General features: G+C 37.6%; 3 protein-coding genes across 4 annotated transcripts in view; 1 reads left to right on the top strand and 2 right to left on the bottom strand.

Moving 5' to 3' along the window:
* Positions 1–952: 952 nt before the first annotated feature.
* On the bottom strand, positions 953–13,430 carry pcf11 (PCF11 cleavage and polyadenylation factor subunit). The gene is made up of 16 exons (XM_015606013.3): positions 13,030–13,430; positions 8,998–9,123; positions 8,589–8,771; positions 8,314–8,496; positions 7,106–8,085; positions 6,782–6,965; positions 6,085–6,325; positions 4,510–5,960; positions 4,327–4,393; positions 3,754–3,867; positions 3,545–3,665; positions 3,249–3,432; positions 2,965–3,120; positions 2,765–2,857; positions 2,631–2,666; positions 953–1,729 (listed from the first exon to the last, which is right to left on the bottom strand). The coding sequence occupies exons 1-16, from the start codon at positions 13,195–13,197 to the stop codon at positions 1,517–1,519; spliced, it is 4,500 nt and encodes a 1,499-aa protein (XP_015461499.3). The 5' UTR covers positions 13,198–13,430; the 3' UTR covers positions 953–1,516.
* A 1,292-nt stretch (positions 13,431–14,722) lies between these two features.
* Positions 14,723–19,998, bottom strand: ddias (DNA damage-induced apoptosis suppressor). 2 transcript variants are annotated; one of them, XM_007250062.4, is made up of 5 exons: positions 19,623–19,998; positions 18,193–18,354; positions 17,995–18,100; positions 16,580–16,831; positions 16,204–16,494 (listed from the first exon to the last, which is right to left on the bottom strand). In XM_007250062.4, the coding sequence occupies exons 1-5, from the start codon at positions 19,739–19,741 to the stop codon at positions 16,342–16,344; spliced, it is 792 nt and encodes a 263-aa protein (XP_007250124.3). In that variant the 5' UTR covers positions 19,742–19,998; the 3' UTR covers positions 16,204–16,341. The 2 variants fall into 2 exon arrangements, with proteins under 2 accessions (XP_015461472.3, XP_007250124.3); XM_015605986.3 differs by having other exon boundaries at positions 14,723–16,831.
* A 4,721-nt stretch (positions 19,999–24,719) lies between these two features.
* polq (polymerase (DNA directed), theta) overlaps positions 24,720–27,603 on the top strand; it is a 37,700-nt gene continuing 34,816 nt past the window's right edge. Inside the window, exons 1-2 of the mRNA XM_022676009.2 lie at positions 24,720–25,236; positions 26,928–27,021. Coding sequence (XP_022531730.2) covers positions 25,175–25,236; positions 26,928–27,021 — 156 coding nt within the window. The 5' untranslated portion in view covers positions 24,720–25,174. The remainder of the gene's footprint in view (positions 25,237–26,927; positions 27,022–27,603) is intronic.

Below are 27,603 nucleotides of genomic sequence, written 5' to 3'. Positions count from 1 at the left end.
ATATCGCTCACCCCTAGTTTGTTGCATATGTACCTGTGCATGACTTTTAGATGGTACTTTAGGACTTATTAGTTTGATTGTGGGTGGTACAGGGTCTGAAATGTGTTTAAACCACCGTCAATACATAGTTTAATACATTAAGAGCTGAACTGCAGGGTAGAGGTGTGCCATATTGTATCATGCACGATAATATGGCCAACATTTTTTAATATTGTGAACGATATTATACCATTGAAATATTGTGCCACATCACCCACCCCTAATTATCACATCAGAGTACGTACTAAATTTTTTACTGTTTTTAGCAAAAGAAAATATCACACTGTTCTCATTTCCCATTATATCTCTACTAGAGACAGATTATATCTAACCAGTATCATTTATTTTACTTTAATCCTGGATATATGGAGATATTTGGAGTGGATTTTTAGTATCATCAAAATCTGGATCATTAAAAATAAATATAATAAATAAAAATATTGTATTTTTTAATATCTTAGTGGTGCACAACATGTATGCAATATTAATTTTCATTTTGTTGCAGTAGTGTATTAAAAAAAAAAATCAGACAGTTTAGTCATATTTTCAAAAATATCACGAAAATATATAAAAAAAATATTGTGATATTATTTTAGAACCATATCACCCAAAGTGTTAAAGCAGGTTTGGAGATCAGACAAATCTTTTACCTAGAAGGAGTATAAATATACAACAATATAGAGGAACAAAAAAAAAAAAAAGACAAAACCAGAGATTATAATCAGAACATTAAACCTTTATTTAGGATAAAGTGAAACGGACAAAATCAAATATCAGCTGAAATCACACAAACATTTCACACAAGCACAATTTTTAAAGATTTATTTTTATTGATTTTTTATATGTCCAGCAAAATTTGCCCTTAAACTCTCTGGGGGAGGAAAACTTCTTTTTTTCTTTTCTTTAACTAAACACACTTTTTTTTGTTCATTTTAACCAAAACATTAGTAAACTCACGTATTTACACGCTGAAACTGAGAACGAGAGAAAGATTATTCCTTATAAATTCTATCATTAATAAATTAAACACTGCCTAGAATGAATTTCTCTCTACTGAAATGAAGAGTAGAAAAAGCAGTGTCATTTATAAATTATTCAATCTTTTTTTTTTTTTTTCAATTCTTCAGAAATCTGTACAAATATCCCATTGAACAAAAAAATTCTTGGGAGGATTTCACCCCATCAGTTTATCAATCTTACACAAAACAATACCAAAAAATATTTCTTTATTAATAAATTAAACTGTACACACATTTACCCCAACATATCTTTTAAAGTACATTTCAAAGGGCATTCAGCAAATCTCCTTAATTGAGCAGGCAATTACAAATACGAAAATGTATTTACCGTATGCATAGCTGAGGACCCTGCCTCAGAGCTGTCCTATATAAAAATATTTTTCCTTACAAAAACTTAAAGCACAACTCAAGTAACCCCTCAAAACGCAGAGGATTTTTTCTCTCGAATGCAGCATTGTTTAAAACGGAATTGCACCATCTTGCGACTCTTCTTCCAATTTAACCACAACCTCCTCTTTTACCATTACGGGCTCCGAGTTTTCCTCAGCTGGCTCTTCTTTAATACTGGAGCAAGATGCCTCACCTTCCCTTTCTTGCTTTAAAAAAGCATTTAAAGGGTTTTCTGTGAGCATCTTATTGGGTGATGGTGTGCAGTCCAAAAAGGAAGATGTCTGGGGTATTTTGGTTAAAAGAAACAAAGAAAAGAAAGAAGCAGTTTATATATAATGTACGTGTATATCAAGAACCTCAGAAAGCTTAACACTATATAGACCAGGTGGCATTTGCAAAGCATCTCAAAATAGAACACAGTTACAGTTTCACCCAAGATTTGCTCCACTGCTTACAGATCTTGCTGTCAAGGTGCCTTAGAACATTTTTTCAGTTTGAATAATCCTGGAGACTGTCTCTCAAACCCAAATATATATATATATATATATATATATATATATATATATATATACACACACATACACACACGTTCTCCTCCACCAGTCTTGCACACTGCTTTTGGTCTCTTATTTTGTTCCAGAGCTGTATATGCATTAATAGAGACTAGATCTGCAGCTGTTTTGGGAGTGTTGGGACTTTTCTGCATTATGCGCTAGGGCTTATACAAATTGGTCAACTCCAAATTGAAATGTTCACTAATCATTAATTGTCGTTATAAATGTATAGCACTTCACAAAAACACAAGACTGCTCACTTATTCAGTTCACACTCAGCTTGATCACCAAGTGGGTGACAGACAGCATATTTTCTCACAAATATCAGAACACTTCACATTTTAATGTCTTCTGGGCACTTAAATCCCACGTTCAAGCTGTTTCTATCATTTTGAAGAGAGAAAATTCTAGCAACACAAGCCGTACCCACAAGTAGAACATGGTCTTACAGGTCATGGCTGTGTTGCTGTAGTTCCTAAACGCTTCTCATTTTTAATACCGCCACACAAGGCTAAAATTTCAACCAAATTTACATATTGTATACCTACTGAACCAGCCATAAATTGGCCATATTTTTAACCATGCATTTAAATGATTAAACTTATTAAAATCTCAAGACCACACTTACATTTTTGTAGTCTTCATAACAGGAAGGATGATATATCTGGATAGAAAAAAAGAGACTCATCAATCCAAATGTATGTAATTAATGCAACACTTATAATATATATACACTACTATGTAATTTCCACTACTTCTTACCTTTCCCTCAACTCGAATGGCATTCTTCAGGTGCCACTCCTCCTCTTCTTCCTCCCAGTACATCTCCAACTGCTCCTGGCATATCTCACACGACTAAGGGAAGACATAGGCAAAGATTAAGTTTTGAGTGAATGTTACAGAGTAGCCATAACTATACCCCAGTCTGATTAAACTGTTTAAAGGCTTTAATATTTACTTACTTCATCCACAACATCTGGGGCAGCTTTAACACTCTGGAATTCCCTCTCTTTGGCAGCTTCCTGGGTTTTCTGCACAACTTCCTCGTGGACTTTCTCAAAGAATTGGCTTTTGGCCCTCTCCTCAAGATCCGCAATTTCTTCAAACTCAATCCAATCCTAAGAACATAATTTGCAAAACAATACCAGTTAATACCTGTCCTGAAATACTGTTTAATCGTTTAAATTCATAATTATCAAACAAACAAACAAAATAGAGAAGTGCTAGAAGCTTGTGCGAGACTCACCGTCAGTGTGTAGTACCACCGCCGATGTGTTATTTTCTTACTGATATCCTTCTCAGAGCGGTTTTGCCTGTAATGCCAATCCAAGTGGTCTGCATAAACGTCAGTCTGAGAAGCAGTAAAACGCATCCCACAGGAATAGCACTGGATTCCAGTGTACAGTTTAGTGATGACACATTCGTATCTCCTGTTGAGTTAAAAGAATAGAGACAGATGTTAAATATTACATTAATTTTATGCAATGGCAACTGGAAAAGATTTTCAACACTAAAGCACAAAACAATTGGGTTGAAACACACTGTTTCATGTCCTCTAATCCAAAGCCAGTCATATCAGGGAGGTTATCATCCTCTTCTTGTTCCTCTTCTTCAGGTTCCTCTTCCTCTGGAACGCTCTGGGACTGTGGTGCTGATGTGGGCTCTGAAAAATAGCAGGCAGCTCTATGAAGCGGTATTCAGTAATACAAAGTGAAACGTTAAAAATTATGTTTCAATGAATGGATTCATACCACTGCTTGTGTCAGACTGTGCTGGCTTGATAATTCCACTGGATATCAGTTTAGACAATAGATCGTTAACATCCATTTGGCCCAGGTGACTCTCGGGCTGTACAAACTGGGGATCTGAGAAGTGGGAAGAAAAAAAATATTAGCTTACCATAAATCACTTAGAGCAGGGGGGTCTTAAACATTACAGACCATGTACCACCCACAAGTCACACAGGAACATATGCAAGCAAACTAAGGGTGAACAATATCCTGATGTCAATGTGAAACCCAATAAATTAAATGATCTCGAAACATATATTTCAAATTACAATAGAAACGCTCATGACATTTAGAGACAATCATTTTAGAGAGGTAATGTTTTTATCATTGTCTCCAATGAAACCAGGCTATTTCTTAAACCCATGAGATCGGGACATTCCTTGGTACCCACATACACTTGCCTGTAATTAAATCATTTATTTGGTGATATATCACTTTGGTGTGCTTCACGTACCATCAGTGGCAGAACACTGACTTCAGTGTGCGCAAACATTACAGATAACAGTATAATGCATGTAAAGCAAAAACACTTACTGCTTGGATTATAAGGCACTGGATTTGGTGGGATAAATGGTTGAGCGGGAGCAGGCATTATGCCAATCTGGAAAAAAAAAAAAGCGAAAAGAAAATGAATACTTAGTATTTTCACCATAATCAATAAATACCGTTGTGTGAGGTAACTGCAATGCTATACTATGTTTTTTAGAGGATACTCACAGGCTGAGGGGGATTTGAAGGAACCCCAGGAAATGGAGTAACCGGTCTGTATGCATTCTGAAATCCTGAAGGTGTGGAACTTGGCACGTTGAAGTTTGAGGGCTGTTGGATTTGTGTTGGATGTGGGATTTGAAACGGTTGCGGCTGGCCAACAAAATTATTTGGTGGGGTCATGCCGAAATTAGGTTGCAGTACACCTGGATTTATCATGGGGCCCTGATTCTGTGGCTGATCAAACACTGGTTGCACTTGCGGTCTCAAAGGGTTTTGCATATTCGGTGGTCCCTGGAATCTTGGAGGAGCCTGTGGTGTATCATATCTTATCATGCCAGGAGGTTGCCCATCAAACCCTATGGGTGCTGGTTGCACTGGGGCATCAAAACGCATCATGCCAGGCTGACTCCCTGGTCCTTCAAGTCGTCTTTGACCGTCAAAATTAACTGGCCCGGAAGGGTATCTCATGGGGCCATCAAATCCTCCAGGAGGGCCAGGCATCATGTGTGGATTCTCAAACCTCGTGGGGCCATCAAATCTATTCGGTTGCACTGGATTATCAAAGCGCATTTGCCCTGGACTGTCAAATCTTCCTGGACTTTGATGCCTCATTGGACCCTCAAAATGGTTTGGTCCTGGTCCGTTAAATCTTCCAACACCAAGAGGCTCCACATACCTTACAGGCCCATGTGGCATTGGCTGGTTATCAAATCTTACAGGGCCTTTAAGCAAAAGAGGCCTTTCAAACCGGTTTGGTCCATGACCATCAAATCGACCAGGTCCATCATATCTAGGCAGACCATGGCCACCAGGACCATCATATCTTCCTGGACCTGTGTTTCCTTCACATCTGCCAGGAGGATGAGGTCTTGGCTGTCCAACATGGCCATGCTGACCTTCAAAAGGAGGATGTGAACTCATGTGTCCATCAAACCGTGGTGGAATATTAATTCCATCATGCCTTGGAACATTCACCTGAGTGTTGGGTACTTCTGATGAGTGAGGCGGCGTTTGCCCAGGAGATTCAACAAGGTTTCCCCCACTTCTTCCTGGTCCTGCGCTTATTTCATGCCTTAAAGGAGTTTCTAAAGTTAGTGTTCCATCACTGTCCAGTCCTGTGCCAGAGTGAACACTGTTAGGACTTTCAAACCTGGGACTGATCTCTCCATCATCAAACTGGTCCATTTCCATGGGTGATGACGACAATGGCTCAAATGGTGCAGATGAAGACTTCCCAGAAATCCCAACACTGTTTACAGGACATGGGGAGGTTCTGGTATGAGGTCCTGTTCGAGTTGGCGGTCCGTCGTTCCTTCTAGGATCATCGTGCCCTGAGAAGTGTTTTTGGGCATCACTGCCTCTTTTGTGTGCATCTGAGCTTTCGCCAAATAGATCTTCTTCCTCATGCTGAGGTCTGTGATGAAGCAAGTTCTCGTTCAGAGGCGAACTGTGGTGAACTGTAAATAACAAATTTAAAGTTGTTAAACATCTACTAGCCAGTCAATATATACAGTTCCAACTAAAATGCGTCATACAATTTGACTTTAATATAAATGCAAAAAAATTAAAGAAAAAAATGACCTGGACGGTGCAGTTGTGTCTTTTTCAATTTAGACTTGTGCTCCAAGTAAGAAAGCTCAGCATCAGACATCTGTCCATATGGGGCTTTCTTTTTTGATGAGTATGTACCATCATCGCTGGATCCCTCCCAAGAATCTGAACGCTGTTTTTCTTCTCGATACTGGAATAACTGCTTGATTTGATGGGCCACATTGAGAAACTCCTCATGGGAGAGCTCACCATCATCCAATCTTTGGCTAGCCTAAAACAAATGGTGTGTAATTAAAGTACTGACATTTACTGATGTACACGGTGACAAAGTACATAAAAAAGCTGCAATACTTTTTTTTAATTAAGCAAATCTAAAGCTATTTTATTATGACATGTTTACGTACCCAGCCAACTGATAACTACAAAATTTAAATGTGTAAGAAAACTGGTCCAAAACTATGACTGTAAATGCTGGAAATCAATGTAAAATAATATAAAATGCAGGTCTAATGAATTCAGGATCCTTAAAGAGGCTAAATTCCAGGACATTCCCTTAACCCAACACACCTGACTCAGGAATTTCTGTGCTGGAACTGAGTAATACAAAATACGACAAAAAGGGCAAGAACGCTTCCTGGAAATGTATTACCATGCTCATTTGGGAAAAAACACGACAAACAATGAACTTTCCAGTGACTTAGCTACAAAGAAAACACCTCTAACATACCTTCCGTAAAAGGTCTCTCTTGTTGGCAGAATTGAGCACTTCTGGTATTTGCAAGTTGGCATCAACACTTAACCGGTGCTGTTTTGGTGTACGTGGTGTTGAAGGCCTTTGATTACTGCTCCAGGTTTTATGCCTCTGAGGTCCTGGTTTACCATGTGGGGTTTCTGGCTCAAGTGGCTTTAGACTGCAAATAAAAAGAAACATATAATCAATCATACTTCAGGACAGGAGCTAAAGATGAAACTTAGCAAATCAGCTCTTTTTACCATTTATCTACAATGAATGTGTATTGTTGTGGATAAATAAATCTAGATTGTGACTTACGGTTTATTTTCTTCCCATCCACTTCTCCATCGTTTCGCATCTTTTGGGCCTTTATGCTCAGCAGGTGAAATTCTTTGTGCCTGGGAATCTCGGTGCTCATTAACTCTATCATCTAGTGGCCTTTTTAACCGCCTTTGTTCTGAAACACTCTTCTTCGGTATTCTACTATCCTCTCTCACGTTTGCTTGCTGGACAGAGTCTTCATTGTGTGGGTGTTTATTCAATTGTCTACCCTTTCCCAATTTCGAAGGTGGGGTGATGCTCCTTGGTCTTCGCTTTGGAGATCTTCTATCTTTTCTTTTGGGAGAAATCGGTGATCGTGATCTAGACCGAGACCTTCTCCTGATATTGGCTTTACTCACTTTAATGTCCTGTTTCTGAAAAGTCTCGAGCCTTTCATGCTTATTCAGGGAGCCATTCACAAGTTTTCCTCTGGAATTAGTGGATCTCTGCAGTTCAGTGCTTTTGACAGGCTCTTCCCGATCTTTTTTCTCTGATCTTTTCTTTTCCTTGACGTCATCCTCCTTTTGGTCTATCTTTTCGTGCATCTGCTTCCGCAACCTTGGGTCTTTTTTATTCAAATCAGACGTCTTCACATGTTCAAGTTCAAAGTCTTTACTTTTATTAAGGACAGTTTTGCTTGACGGAGATGCGGATTTAGATTTAGCTTTATCCTCGGTCCCAGAAGTGTCTTTCTTCGGTATTCTCATCAGCTTACTTGGTCGTTCTGTGGCCACAGGTTTCTTTTCAAGTACGTTCACAGTAGCTGTAAGTTGACTTTCCTTCTTGTAAGTCACTTGATCCTTTGTATTTTGTGATGATGTAGCAGCTCTGTTCAGTCTAGGATCTCTGGTTGAGACCTTCTCTGCCGGTGCTGAAGGCCAGGATTTGGTGTGTGATGCATGAGGTGGCTGACTGACAACTGGAGCGGCATCAAATTGGACTTGAGCACTGGCAGGAGGATGAGGTGTACTAGCAGCCTTGTGATGAGGGGGGGGGGGGGGGGGGGGGACTTACATTAAAACATGTTTCTTTGTACAAACAGAATGTGCTTTTGAAGATAAAAGATGTGGGAGATACATTAGAACATTAACAATTTTATAGAGGACATTCTAATGAAATTCAGGTGCTACATAAAAGTATAATCAGCTTTGGGCTAGTCTATTTTGAAGGAAATACAAGGACTCAAATACTCAATTTGAACTTACCAGTTGGGCTTTTGTTTGTTCAAGCTCCAGTTCTATCTTCTTCTGTTGAAGTTCTAGTAATTGCTTTTGCTTAGCAAGCAACTGTTGTCTTATTACTTGTTCCTTTGTTAAGTTCTTCTCACTCACTGTGGCCTGAACTTGAGGCTGAGGTGCAGCGACCCTCACAGGTTTTGTTTCCTCAGTCTACAGAGAGAAACCATACGCTTTAGGACATTGATCAATCTGCCATATTGTGAAAATTCAAAACTATAACCAATTTTCTTTAAGACGCTTACCGGCTTCAGAAATTTGGGATTTACATGGATGCTGGCATTCACATTTGGTGGCAATGGCTTAATTGGCCAAGCAGGATCAATAGAATTTACACGAACGTCTAATGCATACAGCTTCTTCAAGGTGAAAATATCATCCCAGGTGGAACGCAATTTGAAGAGACTTTTTCTAGTGTTTTCATCCACCTAAGCAAAGTAGAAGAAAGGGAGGAACAGGTCTAACTACTTATTCTAGCAGAAAAAAAACTACAAAACTTCAATTATTTAAGTGCCAATGTTCTCAAAACCTTCAAAACCAAACAATGAGGAATATTACATTTAATAAATTACTAATAAATTGTCTATGAACATTTGACTAACTCAACAAAACAAATAAACACCACCATTAGCAGATAAAAACGGAATCATGTACCTTTTCAAACACACATATAAAGGAAGTGACAAGGTTTTTAGCAAACACTTCAAGGTACTGTCCGCCAACATTCTTCACTATGGAATCCACTAAGTACAAAACGGGAAGCTTCTCAGCAGTCGGTGCCTATAGTGATAGAAAACTGACAAGTTTAGTACACAACAGGAGAGCAATTTACAGTTACAATGTGATTTTACATTTGAGATGGAGTCCTTTGGGTGCCAAAAGAAAAAAAAAAATAGCGACACTTGACTGAATGGGGGAAAAAAAAGTCCCACAAAAACAAAAAAAAGAAAAATGTAGATTTCTTCAGGCAATTCAATTTTCTTGTCAGGTCCTTGCAAAATTCTCCCAATCTCTCAAAGAAAATTGACAAAAAAAAAAAAGAAAAAACTCCTCTTGACCAAAAAAAAGGGAAAAAAGAAAGTGCTTCCACGTTTGTGTTAAAAGTGAGGCAAAAGGTATTCCACAGAAAAAAAATCCTCCCGATCAGCCTCTTCATCTGGTATTCCATTTTTAAAAAAAATGTTGGTAGAATGTGTCCACTTTATTTTATTAGTTATTAGTAAAGTCATGATTTCAGAACATTTTGGAAGTGTTCGTTAAATGTCTTGAAAAAATATGAAGAGAAAAAAAATTGAGGTTTTCATTTTGATGTGTCTGCAATTGATATAAATCAATTACATATAAGGCTTACCAGTTTAGATTTTAACACAAGAAAAGTCAATAATAAATACAATGTAAGGTCATTGCATTTTAACCCAAGTCTTCAGATGGGATTTTGCCATTTAGGCCAGGATTTTTTTTGACACTTTGTTCCAGAGGAAAAATTATTAAAAGACATGTCTTGTTCAGGATGATTACCATTTGACCAAATTAAGAACACACCACACATCTGATGCAAAACCTGAAGTCAAAAGACCATGGATCATTAACTTAGGCTCAATTACAAGCAGGTGTTTTCACAAAAAAAATTACACTGGTAAAGAAAGACAAAAGCACATTTCACATACTTTATTTAGACAAGTGTTAACCATTTATTAACATTGAATTCAAAATAGGAAAATTACTCAGCAATCTAAACATGCCAATGACCCTTTATTTGGAAATACAAAAATACACAAAGCCACATATCTAGGCCTCTTCACTTTAGCAGAGAAGCAAGTATCAACCTCCACACTCCAGTATCCCACATTTGTTTTCACATTAACTTAAGTAAAATTAAGCCTTTTAACCTTTATTTACCTAGGCCATACACTTAACAGATTGGCAAATGGATTTAAACAGTTATTTATCAGAATTAAATAACAGTGACTAATGTGTTCCCTAAAGTAAACGACAGTTTTGGGCAAATAAAGCCACAATTCTTCTTTAATCACCACATCTCTGCTCATCCACCATCCACTACATTAATTAAATGCTATTAATAAGCAGGAAACATAAGCGTATACAAGGCTACTGCAACGATCCGACTGCCATATGGTCAAGATAAATAACAATCGACAAGATTTCTATATAGATCTAACCTTTACAATCTTAGGTTGTACAACCCAGCTATGATTGGTCACTAATCCTGTGGTTAAATAAATGTTAATTATACCTACAGTCTATGACAAATGTTTTAGCCAAAAGTTAAGATAACTATATATTTATTTTATTCTTATACGTTTCACAACATTTCAAAGAGAGGTATACTGGTTTGTAAATATATGTAATTTGAAATCAACTGCATCAATAGATTTATTAATGCAAATCAATTGTACTTAGACTAAAATAGAATTACATTCAAGTTAAGACTGTTGATGAATTAACCAGAAATAATAGTTTATACATCTGAAATTACTAATATCATATGTTGGTAAAGACTACATTACATAGATCTGTAATTTGAGATTTTACTAGTAACAACGGGGCTTGTATTACTTGTTTAACTTTAGGCTTAAAAGGCATGCTATGCACTGGACATGGCGGCGGCCATGACTGACTGAGCAGCATGGCTTTTAAATATATGGTATAATGTGGACAGTTACGTTGGAGATTGCCATGCTCGAAAAGTAGTCAGCCATTGTGTTGCTAAAACTAAAAGGTAAATAGCATATACGGCCTCTTAAAAAATAATAGGAATCGAACTGGGCAATATATCCTATTAGGGGTGGGAATCTTTTACTATCTCACGATTCGATTCGATTCCGATTTTGGGGGCCACGATTCGATTCAAAATCGATTTTTGATTCAAAACGATTTGATTTATAAAAATTTATTGAAAACTTATTGAAAAAAAAGCCTCCAAAATATACACTGGTCCTGGAGAAGGTAATGTGTTACAAAAACAATAAAATGTGCAGGAATGTGGGTCCTCAGTGACAGAGGAATCACTGGGATATCACAATGACGTTAATGAACAATAAATAAATAATAAATAACACTGCTTTATTACCAGGCTACTAGCGGTGGTGTGTAGGTGACGCTGCTGGGCTGATGTGATGATAGCAGTGGAGCGCTAAAGTTCAGGAGCAGCTGCTGATTAACTAGTTAATTTTAGGCCGTTGTATTTCTTCAGAAAGGGGGCAGGAGGTGGAGAAATTAATTCATATTGTCCATTCCTTAATTCCTCTGTGATGGGGAGCTGAAATTAGCTCTGATTAGCTTATTGTTATTTTTCCGTTCCGCCTTAAATGCTGCAGCCCGCTGCCACCTGTAGCGTTATTTAAGGTGGAACTGGAAAGTTAGCTAGTTAGCTAGCTAACAGAAACTGAAACTAACTACTAGCGATCTTTTTTATGCTTGTTATGAAGCATTCTGCCATAAAACATTAAAACTACACGTTAATCTAAGGTAATATAGTGCTTGTTCTGCCATCTTACCGGTGATTCTCATACACCTACGCTCTGTGTGGGTCTGACGGTAAGTTCAAACTGCAGCGGCCACGGTCGCTTTGGGCAGTGGGAGGCGGAGCGAAAAACGCTTCGTGCCGCTGCAGTGTGAACTTACCGTGAGGGGTAGGGCCAAGGGAAGAAATGGGATTGGACCTTAGAATCGATTTTGGGACATTTTAAATCGATTCTGAATCGTAGTAAATGAGAATCAAGATTCTTATGTGAATCGATTTTTTGGCACACCTCTATATCCTATTGATGTTATATTATCGTAAAAAGTCATTCTTGTTGTATCGACGATATACATCACCCAACTCTGTCCGTTCATAACGATATTTGACCTATATCGTATCGACCAATATAAATAGCTTATATAGCTAACATATATATATATATATATATATATATATATATATATATATATATATATATATATATATATACATACATATGTTAGTTTAAAACTAGGAAATTGGGCTAAGTTAGTGTATAAAACTGGTCAGTGTTACGTCTATTAGTTAGTCGAAAACAAAAACCTGATTTAAAACTTACGTTAATTTTTTTCTTTATGTTTTCATTTATCCTCGGTTAGACTAATAACTAAAAAAAGATTTCAATCATTCCCAAAACAATCTGAATTAACGTTACAGGGCAAACATTTTCGCAACAAAACTAGTTCGGATTATTACATCAGAGAGCTAACCATTGAAAAAATGTAAATAGAGTACAGATGCATTTTTAATTGTTTATTTTTTATTATAAGGAGACATTTAAGCTAAAAAAAAATGTGATTTTACTATTATTTTTCGAGCTTGTCCTCAAAAACTGTTAGTAAATAAAACGGATAAATGTTATACTGACTAAACAACATTTCTCCTGTATTATGCTAAATAGAGGAACTAAAATTGAGGTTTTACACGAAAATAAACTAAATAAAAATGCTGAACTGGTCGTGTGGCGCCGTCGTGAAGGGCCTTTTACTAAAGGCCTGAACACATGATTAGCTGACCAAGCATGGCTGGGTTATAGCTAGCTTTAGCTTAGCTACGGTAGCTAGCTAGTGTTAGCTTAGCATAGTTGGCTAACGAACAAGGCCCTACTGCTTTAATGGAGGACAATACGGCTGAAACAAAACAAAAACTATTTTCATAAAAACCTTGGTAATCTGAGCTTCAATTATTGCGACGATATCCTTGGTGAACTGTAGGTTCTCCTCGGCGAGGATGGTCAGCATGTTGATGTGCGGTTTGCTGTTGAAAGTGAGATCTTCCAGAGAGGACTGGTACTCCCGACAGGCGTCCTCCCTCGCAGCGTCGTCCGACATCTTTGAGTCGGGGAGCTGAGCCGGGTTTCGCTCGATTCTCGCAGGAACAGGTCTAAACTTTAACACAGTCCATTTACACGGCGACCATTGCTCTCCTCTTCTCTATAAACCCGACCTTCAGCCTGTATCGCCCGCGTTTCGTCCGGAATTCTGCCGTGAACTCGAAGACAGAAAATGTCCGTCCTGCTCGGCAAAGCGCTGGGTGCGTCACTGAACACGGCTTGAACGGACGCTGCGTCACTGCGCTGTGATTGGCTGTTCACTGGGTTTTGAGTTGCGTAAGCGTTTTCGGTACGTAAGCCCTTCGGTGCTGCGCGTGAATCATGTCCTAAAACAGCTTTATATAAGAATAATAAAATAATAATAACAATAATACCCCTTACACCTTAATACATCAATCATACAGCCTTCTGTGCACTTTTGCGCACAATAATGTTAACATTGTACCTTTCACATTTCACAATTATTTGTTTGGACCCTCCAAAAATAAAATATTATATAGGCCTGTGGAATTTCCCTGTTATTTACAAAAAGTTTTTTTGTGGAAATTCTAACGTTTAATATATAGAAGCTATGTGTGGAGCAGAGCGAGAGAACGACAAGAAGATAACTTTTGGGCACAATAATGTTAACAAGACATCCGAGGTGGTGGTCATGTCCCATTCGCATTTCCTAATTCTTCAACAACAAAAAATATATATATTTATATTATATATTCCGGTGGAATTTCCCTGTTATTTACGTAAAGTTTTAGTGGGAATCCTAACGTTTAATATTTTTTATTTGTATTTAATTTTATTTTTAGTTGGTGCAAGGCGAGGATTGGTTGAGTTGTCTGTCAGTCAATAGCCTGAGTAACGTTAGTAGGCGAGGCTATAAGCTACGTTGGAATAGAGACAACCAACAGACTGGACCATGCAGCACAGCAGCTCCACATTTTGCAACAATGATGTTCTTTATTGCATTGATTCTATCTAAAACAAAGGTAAATGTAATGCAGTGAAACTGTGATTCTTTCCTACAGCAAAAAAAAGGGGTAGGGGGTACAGAAGCTTATAGGCAGAGTTGAACACAAAATGTATTCTATTAAAAAATATCAAGATATCTGCCAACAATGTGGCAGAAAAATACTGTTGATGGGGGGAAAAAAGTTGTAAGTCACAGTATTGATATACACATTATTTGTAACTTAATATGTTATACGTATTATATGTAAACTGCACCAGAAGCATGACGGGAAATAATCTCAGAAAGAATCTAGTTGCAGTCTTGCAAATAGTGACCCCCAGTCTAAAGTATGATGTGTAGTTGCTTGTGTGTTGAAATGTAGTTAAACCTTTGTTAAGTTAAGCTACACTTAATAGTGTAAATACAACAGACAGTGTTTCTTGAGAGCCCAGTAAGCTGCTGACAAGGGAGCTGCGTCTGACTTTAAAATAGTCATAAAAAATCGTTGTTTAACAACCTGTTAAAAATACACAAGAATGCAAAAAACAACATCAAATAAGGGGATTTTTTTTATTGGACCCCGGACCATAAACCAGAATAAAAACCAGAATAATTCAATATATTATTTGAATTAAAAACAATACAAATGTTTTTGTTTTTTTTTTACCAGAAAACTTGTAATCATACATTTCATAGCAAAAGCCTTGTATTTAAAAACATGTTAATATTATATGAGAAACTTTTTTTGACAAAAAGCAAACTCATGCAAACTTAATTTTTAGCCATTTCATTTAGAAACATTTGTTATGTTACATTCATACTTAATTTAATCATAAAATATTATACAAAACATGTGCAAACTTCACAGAATATTGTATCCTCAGAATGAATTAGCAAAAAGGTCTCTGGACCATTCGTTACTGTTGGTGGAGAAAACATCTTCTGACTCTGCACTCTGTTCTACAACCCTTTGCACCTCAGAGGCACATCCTGAATCAGAATTCACACAATCAGAACTATAGGTTTGATCACATTCTGGTTTTCTTGCTTGAGATTCTTGTATAATGCTGCTGTGGCTCCCCAAAACATGTGTATTATTGGGAGTCATTTGCTTCCTAGAACATGGTGAGTCTGAGAATTTGCAGTTGAGTGTTTTCAGCTGTTTGTATGAGTGGTGATCATGTGGATAAGCGATGGGTGTCGACTGCAGAGAAGGAGCGAAATGTAAGGAGGTGGAAATCTCACGCTCAGATGTGTTTATATCAGAGAGACAGTCTTTCTTTATTGTCTTTGGATCTGAGACTGCTCTATCAGTAAGATCTGGACTGGTAATGTGCAGATTGCTTTGGCAAAAGAGGTCTGCTGAGCAATTGTACTCATCCTTATAACCACAGGATGAGCTTTCTTGATTGTTTTTGCTTTGACTTTGCATTTCAGGACATGTTGCATGACCTGTTTGTGTAATTGTCTTACTTTCTGTATTATCTTGAGCAGAGTTCTCTCCTTGGTCATGCTGTAACCAGGAAACTGTGTTGACAGGGATCTTTGTGGAGCTATTTGAGACTGTGTCCTTTATGTCATAGGAGTCTAATCCGGAGTCCTTAGAGATGTGTGATACTTTTGGTGTGGCAGGGAGATTAGGCTTGGATGAAGGCAGTAATTTTCTCTTTTGACGCATCCTTTTTTTCAGTGACCTTTCTTTGTATTTGTATTCTCTGGTTACACTGTTGAAGTCTAACGGCATGAGGGGACAGTTTGCTTTTTTGGGTGTGGTTTTGTTTCTTTCAAGTGTCTTGCACTTATCTGCAGGTTTCAGTACATCCTGGTCAACTGCGACTGAAATGTGTGAAATGTGAGTCTGTAAGCTGACAAAGCTTCCTAACGATTCAGACAGAGGAGCATCCTCTAAAGCCAAAGTCATATTTTGACGTGAATTGCTAAGATTTGACTTTTTAAAAGCAGATTTGTTGCATTCTGTAGCAGATAACTCCTGTAAGGAACAGTGATCACTGACTGATCTTTCAGGCTGATAACCACAGGACACAGTGTTTGTCCCTGGGTTTGAAATCAAGGCTGCTGGCATATCAATGCAGCTGGAACGCCCAGTATCTTTTCCACATCTCGACTCATCTTGACGTTCACAAGGTCTGATGGACTTAAGCGTGTCCTCTGCACAGAGAACACCAGGGGTACTTATTATCTGATCTGTTTGACTTTCAGACAGAAAAGACCGTTCTTTTGCTGGCCATTCTGGTTCAGAATTGAGTCCTGGAGCATCTTCATTCTGTGATGTAATACAACTGGCATCATCTGTTGTGGTCCTCTCCAAAGAGTGTCCACTTGCTTCTTCTGGGGAGAAGCACAAAACCATATCTGATGCAGTTTGCCATAACTGTGTAAGACCAACCCCACTGGCTTCTGATTGTGAACTCACACATAAGGGCAGAGTATACTCAGAGCTGTTCAGCAGCGAATCCTTCTGCAGTGACTGACAATCCGTTTCTTGAGAAGATGCAGAACGACTCGCCTGCAAGATGCTCTGCAAGTAAGCAAAAACAGTCATGCCCAGAAAAGCTCCATTTGGGGAAAGTATTTGACAGGCCACAAGCTGTGCAGATTCAGCTCCAAAACCCAGCGAAGGATTCTGCTCATTAAGCAAGCAGGACTCTGCCTCCAGACCAGAAAGCTGCAAGACAGAAACACAAGAGGGAATAATTGAAACTTACTGTCCTGTAACGCATTTTGCAATTATAGCTCTGGAGAGAATTAAGAGACCACTTCAGTTTCTGAATCAGTTCCCCTGATTTTGCTATTTATAGGTTTATGTTTGAGTAAAATTAACATTGTTGTTTTATTCTATAAACTACAGACAATATTTCTCCCAAATTCCACATAAAAATATTGTGATTTAGAGCATTTTTTTGCAGACAATGAAAAGTTCCGAAATCAATATTTGGTGGGATAACTTTATGCCTTTACTCCTGGTGCAAAAAGTCAAGCAGTTCAGCTTGGTTTGATGGCTTGTGATCATCCATCTTCCTCTTCATTATATTCCAGAGGTTTTCAATTTGGTAAAATTAACTCATAATTTTTTAGTGGGCTATTTTCCAGAGCTGTATATGGATATGCCAAAATGTATAAGATCGTAAATAAAATTGTTTAAATGTGTGGAGCATCCAGCATCAAATATCAATGTGATTTCTGTCACAATGACGCTTGTCTGTTAGAATGGACAGAATAGCCAGTCATAAACATTACCAGCCACTGGTGGTAATGTGGTAATATTAGCCCTCTCTGACGTAGTCTTGGTGTATATATATGTGCGACACTGTGGATCCAGGACTGTTAAATGTTGGCAGACCTTCAGAATTGGAATTACCCACCCATCTGCCATCCATCTGCTATCAGACCTCACTCCAACCTCGATAATGTGCATCGCCTTACCATTCGCACAAAAACCAGTGTCACAAGATAACACTTGTGACACAATATAACACCAGATAACACCAGGCAGTGCTTAGTTTTAGCCAGTCAGGTTTGTTGCTCATCTTGCTTATCAGTTTTGTGTTGTGTTGTGTTGTGTTGTGTTATGCACTTCTGAGTTCTGTCTCATGCGTCCTGTCATCGTTATGCTTTCAGTTTTAGCTAACGTCTAGGAAAAACAGTATTGTCATTTGTGAATCGATTAAAAATTACCCAAAGCAAAATTGAGATGCATCTAAGAATCTAACCCCCACCCCCTCCCCTCCCCTACCACTCACAACATATACAGATTTTAGCATATGGCTATCCCATGACGGTGAAAAATGCTTAAATATTAACAGACCAGAAAGACAAATAAAAACATACCTTAAATCCAAAAACAAAGCTTTTCCCAATAAAGCAATCTTCCACTGATTTGATTAGCAGCTGATGTAAACTATGTGGGCCTTCTGCTTGTTCAGAATCAACAAACCTGTGAAAGAAATCATTTCACATTAAAACTAAAAAGATCAATAAAAAGGCACATATAATTTTTAATTTGGAAGTAATGACTGAATACCATACCTCTGCAAATCACCTGCAGTAACACCAAAGAAGGGATTTAAGCAACCTCCAAAAACTGTTACTCTGAGTATATTTCTGCCTCGAGATACCTTAAGTGACAGCCTGTATCTGTAGTCCACATTTTGTATATCACATGTGAAGCCACATTTTATACATCTGCTTCTATAAGATAGCAAACAAACACATAGACATTAATATTCATCATTTCTTTCCACCGTGAATCAATTCACGTTTTAATAATGTACTGGAGGACCAAAAAAAAAAGGTTTTTAACATGTTACAGTTTTGACTTTAGGTTAATAATAACCCTAAGCTTATTGCTAAATTTTAACTAAACAGAGGTGGACATAATTGTACAAATACTGTATTACTGTATTATAATATGTATCACTACAAAACTACACTTTTTTAAATGCAGACCAAATACACTAGCAGTACCTAGTAGTAGAAGTAGTAGTAGTAGTAGTAGTAGTTTTAATTGTAGAATGCTATGCAAAATGTGCTGTACTTCATAAAACATGCAGTTTTTTTAGTGTGCTAAGACAATCACATTCACTATTCATGTTTTGCACAGATAGAATCTGACCTCAGGGACAAGTAGCAGCTCTGTGAACCTTGGTATGAAACCCACAACTTTGCAGTAAACACTACTACTACTAAGAATAATTAATAACTTATTTATTGATGATTTCCATAAGGTTAGGATCAAACCATCAAGAGGTCCTGCTTGTTATGTAACTGCATAAAAGTGCACAGCTGAATAAATAGACTAAAAAAAAACAAATTAGGTATTTTGATAAAGATATTTGTCACAGTTAATGTATTATTAATTTATTATAATTAACTTAATTCACTTAAACTGGTGTGTTCTCAAACTACCAACTACAAGTAGGATTCCAAGTCTAATGGCCAATTCATTTTCAATGCACATAAATTTTGGAGGTGCCAACAGTCAGTTGTCCCTTTGTGTCATAGTGAGAATGGGAAAGGAATGTGCCATTACTATTGTAATCAGATTCATTTAGACTTTTAGGCTGGAATATTCAAATGATGATGAAGTTAAAACTCCTATTTAAGAGGATTTTCCATTGAGAATATTCCACCAGTATTACTTTCTAATATTGATTAATAGGCAGCAGCTTGTGATAAAATTCTTAAATTCTACAGGCTTTAATGGTTGGAGCTTTTAGTGAAAAGGTGACTCCCACAAAAATAATAATAATCACTATTATTATTTAAATGTATATAAGTACTTCTGTACCGATTCTTTATTTGCTTTATTTATTGTATGCAATCTGATTCATAATACTTGGTTATGTTTAATTTTCTTGGTGTGCTATGAACATTTTTTTTTTTTTTTTTACTGCTTTTTCTGTACATTACTTTAAAATCAATAATAAAATAATAAACAGCAGAGAAAAGAAGGTTACCTGGAGTCAGACTCCTCTGCTGAGCGGCACAGGCATAATTTGCAGCAGGGATAGAGAAGTCGAGAATCCTGAAGAGCGATAACACAGCAGTTCACCAGGACTTTCCTCCCGCTGTTCATTAATAACACACTACTACTACCACCCCTTACTACTGCAACTACCACTAATACCACTACTGCTGCTGAACCTCACACACATCAGCAGCAGCTCCGCTAACAGTAATTACTCTCAGTTTCAGCTTTCTGTATTATAAATACACACTGAAACCTGCTGTATACATTATACATTACAGTTTTAACTACCAGCACACACTCAAACAGCAGGAACAGCACAGAAACAGCAGACCAGTCCTCCATTAGCGCTCAGATTCAGATTCTTCTTCTTCTTCTTCTTCTTTCAGGTTTATGGCGGATGGCAGACCAACTGAAGGTGCATTACCGCCACCTACTGAGCAGGAGTGTGAAGTGTGATTTCGGGAAGTGACATGGCCAATAATAAACAAAATGTAGGTGAAAGGAAATTCATAAATAAGTACATAAAACTAAAAGAAAGTAAACGAGAGAGGAGAAAAAAAAAAAAACTAAATAAAGCAAAATATACCAATAGCTTTCAAATATTGAAAAACCAGTTTATGAACCGACCCCATCCCTGCCCCATAAGAAAGCAATCCTGTCAAAGAAAATTCTTTGTGACCCTTGTCTTTAAGAGAAGAAAACAAAATCTTCCTTTGTACAGCATATTTATTGCAACAAAAAAGAACATGGTCCACGGTTTCCCTCTGCGGACAGTGGCGACAAAGCCCTGTGGAGTGTTTCTGTATAATTTGCAAAGAGGCATTCAGCGTACTGTGACCTATTCGGAGCCTTGTTAGTACAATTTCCTGCCTCCGACCGTACCCTCCACTCCCTCCAAAACCAACTCTCGGTTGTATTGCAAACAAATGCCTCCCCTTCGGTTCATGTTCCCAATTAGACTGCCATAATGTTCTAACATGTTGCTTTACAACCACTCTTGCCTCAGCTTTGCTAAGAGGGATATTGAGATCACTTCTATTTTGCTTCAGGCAGTGTTTAGCAGCTTTGTCAGCAGTCTCATTGCCATCCACCCCTACATGTGCTGGAACCCATAAAAACTGAACTAAAATAGTCTGCATGTGTAAACGAAATAATGCCTGAGATATTTCTAAAATTAGGTCTTGTCTACATTTAGATTTGCCAGACTGGATGCTTTGTAAAGCAGACAAAGAATCTGAACAAATCACCATCCTCATTGGGCAAACATCCTCAGCCCACTGCAATGCTAAAAGAATGGCGACAAGCTCGGAGGAAAATACAGATAGGTTATCAGACAGTCGCCTACCAACAACCACATGAAATTCTGGCACAAAAAACGCTGCTGATGTGGAACCCACAGTAGGATCCTTTGACCCATCAGTATACACCTGCAGAGTACCATAATAATTAAGTGCCAGATGTTGTTCTACCATAACAGCTGTACTTCCTGCATCACTCCATTTTTTATTAAGGAGGGAAAAATCAACCCTAGGCAATGGGAACAGCCAAGGTGGTACCACTGATATAGGAACAGTACTGCTGAAAGCACGAGCCTGCAATCCCATTTCGCCTGCTTCTGAGTTGCTCAGACACCCAAAACTCCTTGAGGGACCATGAAGAGGAGCACTGCAATCATGTAGAACAGACACAGCTGGATGGCTCTCTATGTGCCCCTTCAGGTTGGACCAATATACAGTAGACAATGCAAGTCTTCTTAAATGCAAAGGCATTTCTCCTGTTTCAACCTGTAGAGAAGCCACTGGGGAGGATCTAACTGCACCACAACACAATCTCAGAGCTTGTGCTTGAATTACATCGAGTAATTTTAGGTTAGACTCAGCAGCTGATCTATAGGCCATGCAGCCATAGTCAAAAACCGATCTAATTAGAGCATCATAAATGCACAGGAGAGAGGAACGGTCAGCCCCCCAGTCACTTCCCGCCAAGCATTTAAGGACATTTAATCCTTTTTTGCATTTGTCTATGATCTTCATAATGTGATGCTTCCAGGTCAATTTCGAGTCCATCCACAAACCAAGAAACTTGATTACCTTCACCTGTTCCAGAGTCTGACCATACAATTTAAGCCCAAGTTCATTTGTTTTTGATCTCTTAGAAAAATAGATGACCTGGGATTTAGCCACAGATAACTTGAATCCCCATTCATTTGCCCAGTGTTCAACCCCAACAATTGCCTCCTGCATCTTTCGCTTAACAAAGGATAGATTCCTCCCTCTCTTCCACAGAGCCCCATCATCTGCATACAAAGATTTTGCTATGTCAGGACTAACCCCAGAAAAGATATCATTGATCATAATGTTAAATAAAATAGGGCTACAGACACTGCCTTGCGGAGTCCCATTTTCAATAGAATACACTTTAGAACATGAAGTACCCACCCTGACCTGTATGGACCTATTCATTAAAAAATCCATTACCCAGTTGTACATCCTCCCTCCGATTCCGAGCATAGACAGCTTAATTAGCAGACCTTCTCGCCACAGCATATCATAAGCCTTTTCAATATCAAAAAATACAGCAACAACCACTTCTTTATAAAGCTGAGCCCTCCTGATATCCGCTTCTAAACCTAGGATTGAGTCCATTGTCATTCTGCCCCTACGAAAACCACTCTGATAAGGAGAAAAGCTATTCTGACGCTCAAGAAAGTAGGACAACCTTTCTGTTATCATGCGTTCCATAAGCTTACTTAAATGTGAAGTTAAAGAAATAGGCCTATAACCAGCTGTATCAGACAAGTCCTTTCCTGGCTTTCCTACTGGTACCACTATGGCCAATTTCCAAGCTGACGGAAGTTGCCCTGCTGTCCAAACTTCATTATAAAAGTCCAAAATTATACTAAGAGATTTGTCTGTGAGATGTTTAAACATATCATAACAGATATTATCTTTACCAGGGGATGTTCGGCCAGATCTCTCTATGGCTTGTTTGAATTCTAGTAATGTAAGATCACTATCTAAAACACTATCAAACACCAATTTCTTATTTAATACCTCAGGGTTTTGTGCAAGGACTCTACTCCTGCAGGCCACCAGCTCACTAAGATTCAGATTCTTCTTCCACCAGTGTTTGTGGAGCTTTACTACTGCAAGAGCTGATATCGCCACCTACAGGTTAAACACTGAAATAGCTAGAAGAGAGAGAGCGAGAGCGAGCGAGAGAAAGAAAGAGAGAGAAGGGGGGGGGGGGGTGGATTTTAAACCAAAGGGATTTTTTTTTTAAATAATAATAATAATAATAATAATAATAATAATAATAATAAAAAAATTTCTTTTCGGGCTCTGACTAACCATCTGCTTGTGTACATTGCTAGTTTTCATCACCTCACACTTATGCCTGTAATTCCTTGCATATTTAAAACCAAAGATAAATATCTGTGATGTAAAATGCACATTAAAATTCCTAAGACCAAGGAGAATGAGAGAGAGAGAGAGAGAGAGAGAGAGAGAGAGAGAGAGAGAGAGAGGAAGAGGGAGAGAGAGGAAGAGAGAAGGAAGGTAGGGTCGACCACAAGAGGGCACTCCTGGGGAAGTTCAAAATAAATGGGTTCCTATGCGAAATAAATAATGGCTATATAGCACAAAAAATATAGCAAATACTGGCAAAATCCAAACAAAATAACCAAGTATCTTTTAAAATACATATTTGATATGTTTAAATATATTTTTATAACTATAATTTTTTTCCTTTTATTGGGGGAGGGTTTTGTAAGTGAGTAGGCTTCCTATAAACAGGCTATGATCTTATTTTACGAGTGGACTGAATATTGTAGATACGTTGATGAATTTTATCTTGTATTATTTTACATAGTAATAATAATAATAATAATAATAATAATAATAATAATAATAATAATAATAATAATAATAATAATGCATTATTAATAAATAACTTGGGAATGAATCCGTGTATCATTCGTTCATTTGATATTCAATTGAGAATCAAAATCGGAAAATTGAAAAACCAATTCGTTTTTTCGTTTTTTCGTTTTTGAATATAATACCAAAAAACGAATAACGGCTTGTATTTTGTATTTTTATTTGGTTATCCAAACAAAAATTGGAAATTTAAAAAACGGACCAGGAGCCGAATTTGATTTATTGCTGTAGGCAGCATAACGTATATAAAAAAGTATGTAGGCGGCAATTCACAGAATAACATTAACTAAATATGACATTTAGCTACGGAACGTTAGACAAACACCTGAAAGATCCTGCCGATTTTTTCTGTTGTCATATCGTCTTCTTTCACTGCAACGCGTTTAGTTCCTCTGAACAAGATAAAACTCTCCATCCTCAACTCCATCCAAAGCCTACAGCAATACAGACTGTGTAGATAACACTGCAGTGAACTCCCGCGCAACAGAAACCCACCAAGAATAAACAAATCAGTAACTTCCGGGGCACACAAATGGGTCAAGTTCAAAATCAAAATCAAATTCGGCTCCTGGTCCGTTTTTTAAATTTCCAATTTTTGTTTGGATAACCAAATAAAAATACAAAATACAAGCCGTTATTCGTTTTTTGGTATTATATTCAAAAACGAAAAAACGAAAAAACGAATTGGTTTTTCAATTTTCCGATTTTGATTCTCAATTGAATATCAAATGAACGAATGATACACGGATTGAATTGCCTACAAAATAGCTTTTTCTTTTTACAAAGCCTTCTAAAAGTGTTTTTTTTTTTTTTACAGCTTTTTCATGTGAAGTTGATTATTTATTATAGTTTATGTTGCTAATACGGTTCTCTTCTTCTGTGTTGAGTGTACGCTGTAAATGCCCACGCTGTGGGACTAATAAATGATTATCTTATTTGATATTATCATAAAACATTTTTAAAAATATTTTCAGCGCATGCGCAGTGCCGGTGTTCTGACGAATTGTGCTACCTTATCAAACCGTGCTACCCTAGTGTATATTTAACTGTAAAAAAAATCTAAAGAAGCACCATATTACAGCATGTTGCCAGTAGATGTAGCTAGTATATTTTGATTACAAAAAACACTGTATCATGGTAAAGTTGTGGCAATGAGAGGTCATTACAAACTGCCTCATATTTTTAAAGACATACCGTTGGGCTGCATAACTGGACAGGACACCGGAACGCGTTGAGCGCAGCGCGTGTAGTTAGGGGGACGGCTATTGAGGAGCACCGGCGGGAGATTTGTTTGTATTTTTAATCGAGTTTACAAACTTTCGCTTCGTACTTTTATACAAACACGCGCTAAGCTTTATTTCCGCGATAATTAGCGCTATGAGACTCCCAGTGTGATGTTTAAACACTAGTTTAAACATTGGTGGACTCGCGTAACCGGTTAAAGTGACGATAAACAGCAGAAACTCGTGGCTATCTGAGGTTATTCAGTGGTTACAGGAACAGTGCTCTGTGATTTACTGTAAAACCGCTGAGTTAAAATGTGTTTTTATAAAATGTGGAGCTGAAGAACAACTTACAAGTTCAGATTCCAGCTGGTGGAATGACCAGTTCAGCACCAAAAACATTTTATTTGGGACAACATCCAATAATAAAGAAGAATGGGTAAGAAAATCCAGTGTTTATTCCTCTAAACTGCATTTACTGGGGTGGGAGTTGTTCACTGACAGATTTGTATTTGTATTATTGTATCAGTACCAATCAAAAGTTTAAACACCTTACATTCTGTGTGTTTTTTCGTTATTTTAAAATATTCTGCAATGTAGATTTAATACTAAAATCATACAAACTATTAAGAAAAAACGTATGGAATGATTTAGTGTGCAGAAAAGTGTTAAACCAGAATATGTTTCATATTTCAGATATACTTTTTGCGTAGATTACATCTTAGATGAGATTAGATTCACCTGAAGTGGCTTTGAGTTAACAGCTGTGCTAAACTTATCAAAAGTTAATTACTTAAATTACTTACCTCTTAATGTGTTTGAGAGCATCTGTTGTATTGAGTTGGTATACACTGAATATCCCTATTTGAGGAATGTTCTATAGAGGTGTGCCAAAAAATCGATTCACATAAGAATCTTGATTCTCATTTACTACGATTCAGAATCGATTTAAAATGTCCCAAAATCGATTCTGAGGGGCGGGTTTTGGACTGATTTTGGGCTGGGTATTTTTGTTGGACCTGGCAACCCGCTTGTCCCTTCAAACCGAGGTCTTCCAGACCCACACAGAGCGTAGTAGGTGTTTGAGAATCACCGGTAAGATGGCAGAACAAGCACTATATTACCTTAGATTAACGTGTAGTTTCAATGTTTTATGGCAGAATGCTTCATAACAAGCATAAAAAAGATCGCTAGTAGTTAGTTTCAGTAACTGTTAGCTAGCTAACAAGCTAACTTTCCAGTTCCACCTTAAATAACGCTACAGGTGGCTGCGGGCTGCAGCATTTAAGGCGGAACGGAAAAATAACAATAAGCTAATCAGAGCTCATTTCAGCTCCTCATCACAGAGGAATTAAGGAATGGACAATATGAATTAATTTCTCCACCTCCTGCCCCCTTTCTGAAGAAATACAACGACCTTAAATTAACTAGTTAATCAGCAGCTGCTCCTGAACTTTAGCGCTCCACTGCTATCATCACATCAGCCCAGCAGCGTCACCTACACACCACCGCTAGTAGCCTGGTAATAAAGCAGTGTTATTTATTATTTATTTATTGTTCATTAACGTCATTGTGATATCCCAGTGATTCCTCTGTCACTGAGGACCCACATTCCTGCACATTTTATTGTTTTTGTAACACATTACTTGCTCCAGGACCAGTGTATATTATGGAGGTTTTTTTTTTCAATAAGATTCATAAGCCAGAAGCAGAAATTTTTATAATTCAAATCGTTTTGAATCAAAAATCGATTTTGAATCGAATCGTGGCCCCCAAAATCGGAATCGAATCGAATCGTGAGATAGTAATCGATTCCCACCCCTAATGTTCTAATTCATATTATGAGAAGCAAGAACTACTCAACTAAGTAAAGAAAAGAAAAACAATGACTTGAAGAAATGAAGGTCAGTCAATTCAAAAGTCAGTTTCAAGAACTTAAATGTATCCTCAAGTGCAGTCGCAAAGGCCATCAAAAGTGTTAGGATAAAACTGGCTCTCATTGGTAGGAGCAAGAATTACCCAGAATAGGGTCATCAGAGATACCAGCTTCAAAAATATGAGGTTTATGGGGAGCTGTGATTGTCTCTCAGAGCAATATTCTTTGTATATGTATTATCCTGTGTCTGGCAGATTTCGTGCTGCTGAGAAACCTACAACAAGACAGTCAAATCGCCTTTATCAGCCCAAGCCCTCTGAAAATGAAAACCACAGAAAAGAAAGCAAGGTAAGACATAGATAATAAAGGCAACAAATTGATACATTTCTGTATTGTGCCATTTGAAGCATGACATTTTGCCTCAGATAGCAGGTGTTGGGAAAATATTAATTCAGTCCAATCATGCAGTGACAATGATACACTCACACTCAGTTTGTGTAATGTCATGTTGTCAGTTGTTTAAGTATGTGCTATTACAGGACTGAATGAATTATTTGTGATGTACACAGATTAAGCAGAACATTGTGACACCAATCCACTGATATAATAGGATCACTTTGTACTTCTATAATTACAGCGTGCAGAGAAACAGATACAGGATCACAGTCCGTAATTATAGAACTACAAAGGGACCTGTGTGATCGGTGGAGCTGCAAAAATGGATAATAGTTATAGAAAAAAGGAGGTGTCACAATATTAATATTATGCTTAACTTCTGTATTTTAGTGAATTATTTTTTTTACTACTTTTTTACTATTTAATTAATATAAAAGTTTAACAAAACTTGATAGAACACTCATGTTCTGAACATTTTAGCTGATCTCACTAACTGTAGTGCTTTCAGGTGTTTAACCAGAACGTTCTTGTACA

Source organism: Astyanax mexicanus, chromosome 17 (genome assembly GCF_023375975.1).
Source record: "Astyanax mexicanus isolate ESR-SI-001 chromosome 17, AstMex3_surface, whole genome shotgun sequence".
Lineage (NCBI taxonomy): Eukaryota > Metazoa > Chordata > Actinopteri > Characiformes > Acestrorhamphidae > Astyanax > Astyanax mexicanus.
Note: the sequence above shows the minus strand (reverse complement) of the source record. Positions and strands in the feature narration are given on the sequence as shown.

Bases quoted from the DNA above. Each gene is read 5' to 3' on its own strand.
- pcf11 (XM_015606013.3), bottom strand. From the start codon at position 13,197: ATGTCGGACGACGCTGCGAGGGAGGACGCCTGTCGGGAGTACCAGTCC. The intron at 6,326-6,781 runs GTATGTTAGAGG...CATTTGTTTTAG, and splicing joins AGAGAGACCTTTTACGGAAG to GCTAGCCAAAGATTGGATGA. The intron at 2,667-2,764 runs GTAAGAAGTAGT...TTTTCTATCCAG, and splicing joins CCATTCGAGTTGAGGGAAAG to ATATATCATCCTTCCTGTTA.
- ddias (XM_015605986.3), bottom strand. From the start codon at position 19,741: ATGAACAGCGGGAGGAAAGTCCTGGTGAACTGCTGTGTTATCGCTCTT. The intron at 18,355-19,622 runs GTAACCTTCTTT...GCTATCTTATAG, and splicing joins GCAGAGGAGTCTGACTCCAG to AAGCAGATGTATAAAATGTG. The intron at 16,832-17,994 runs GTATGTTTTTAT...TCTGTCTTGCAG, and splicing joins GCTTTGTTTTTGGATTTAAG to CTTTCTGGTCTGGAGGCAGA.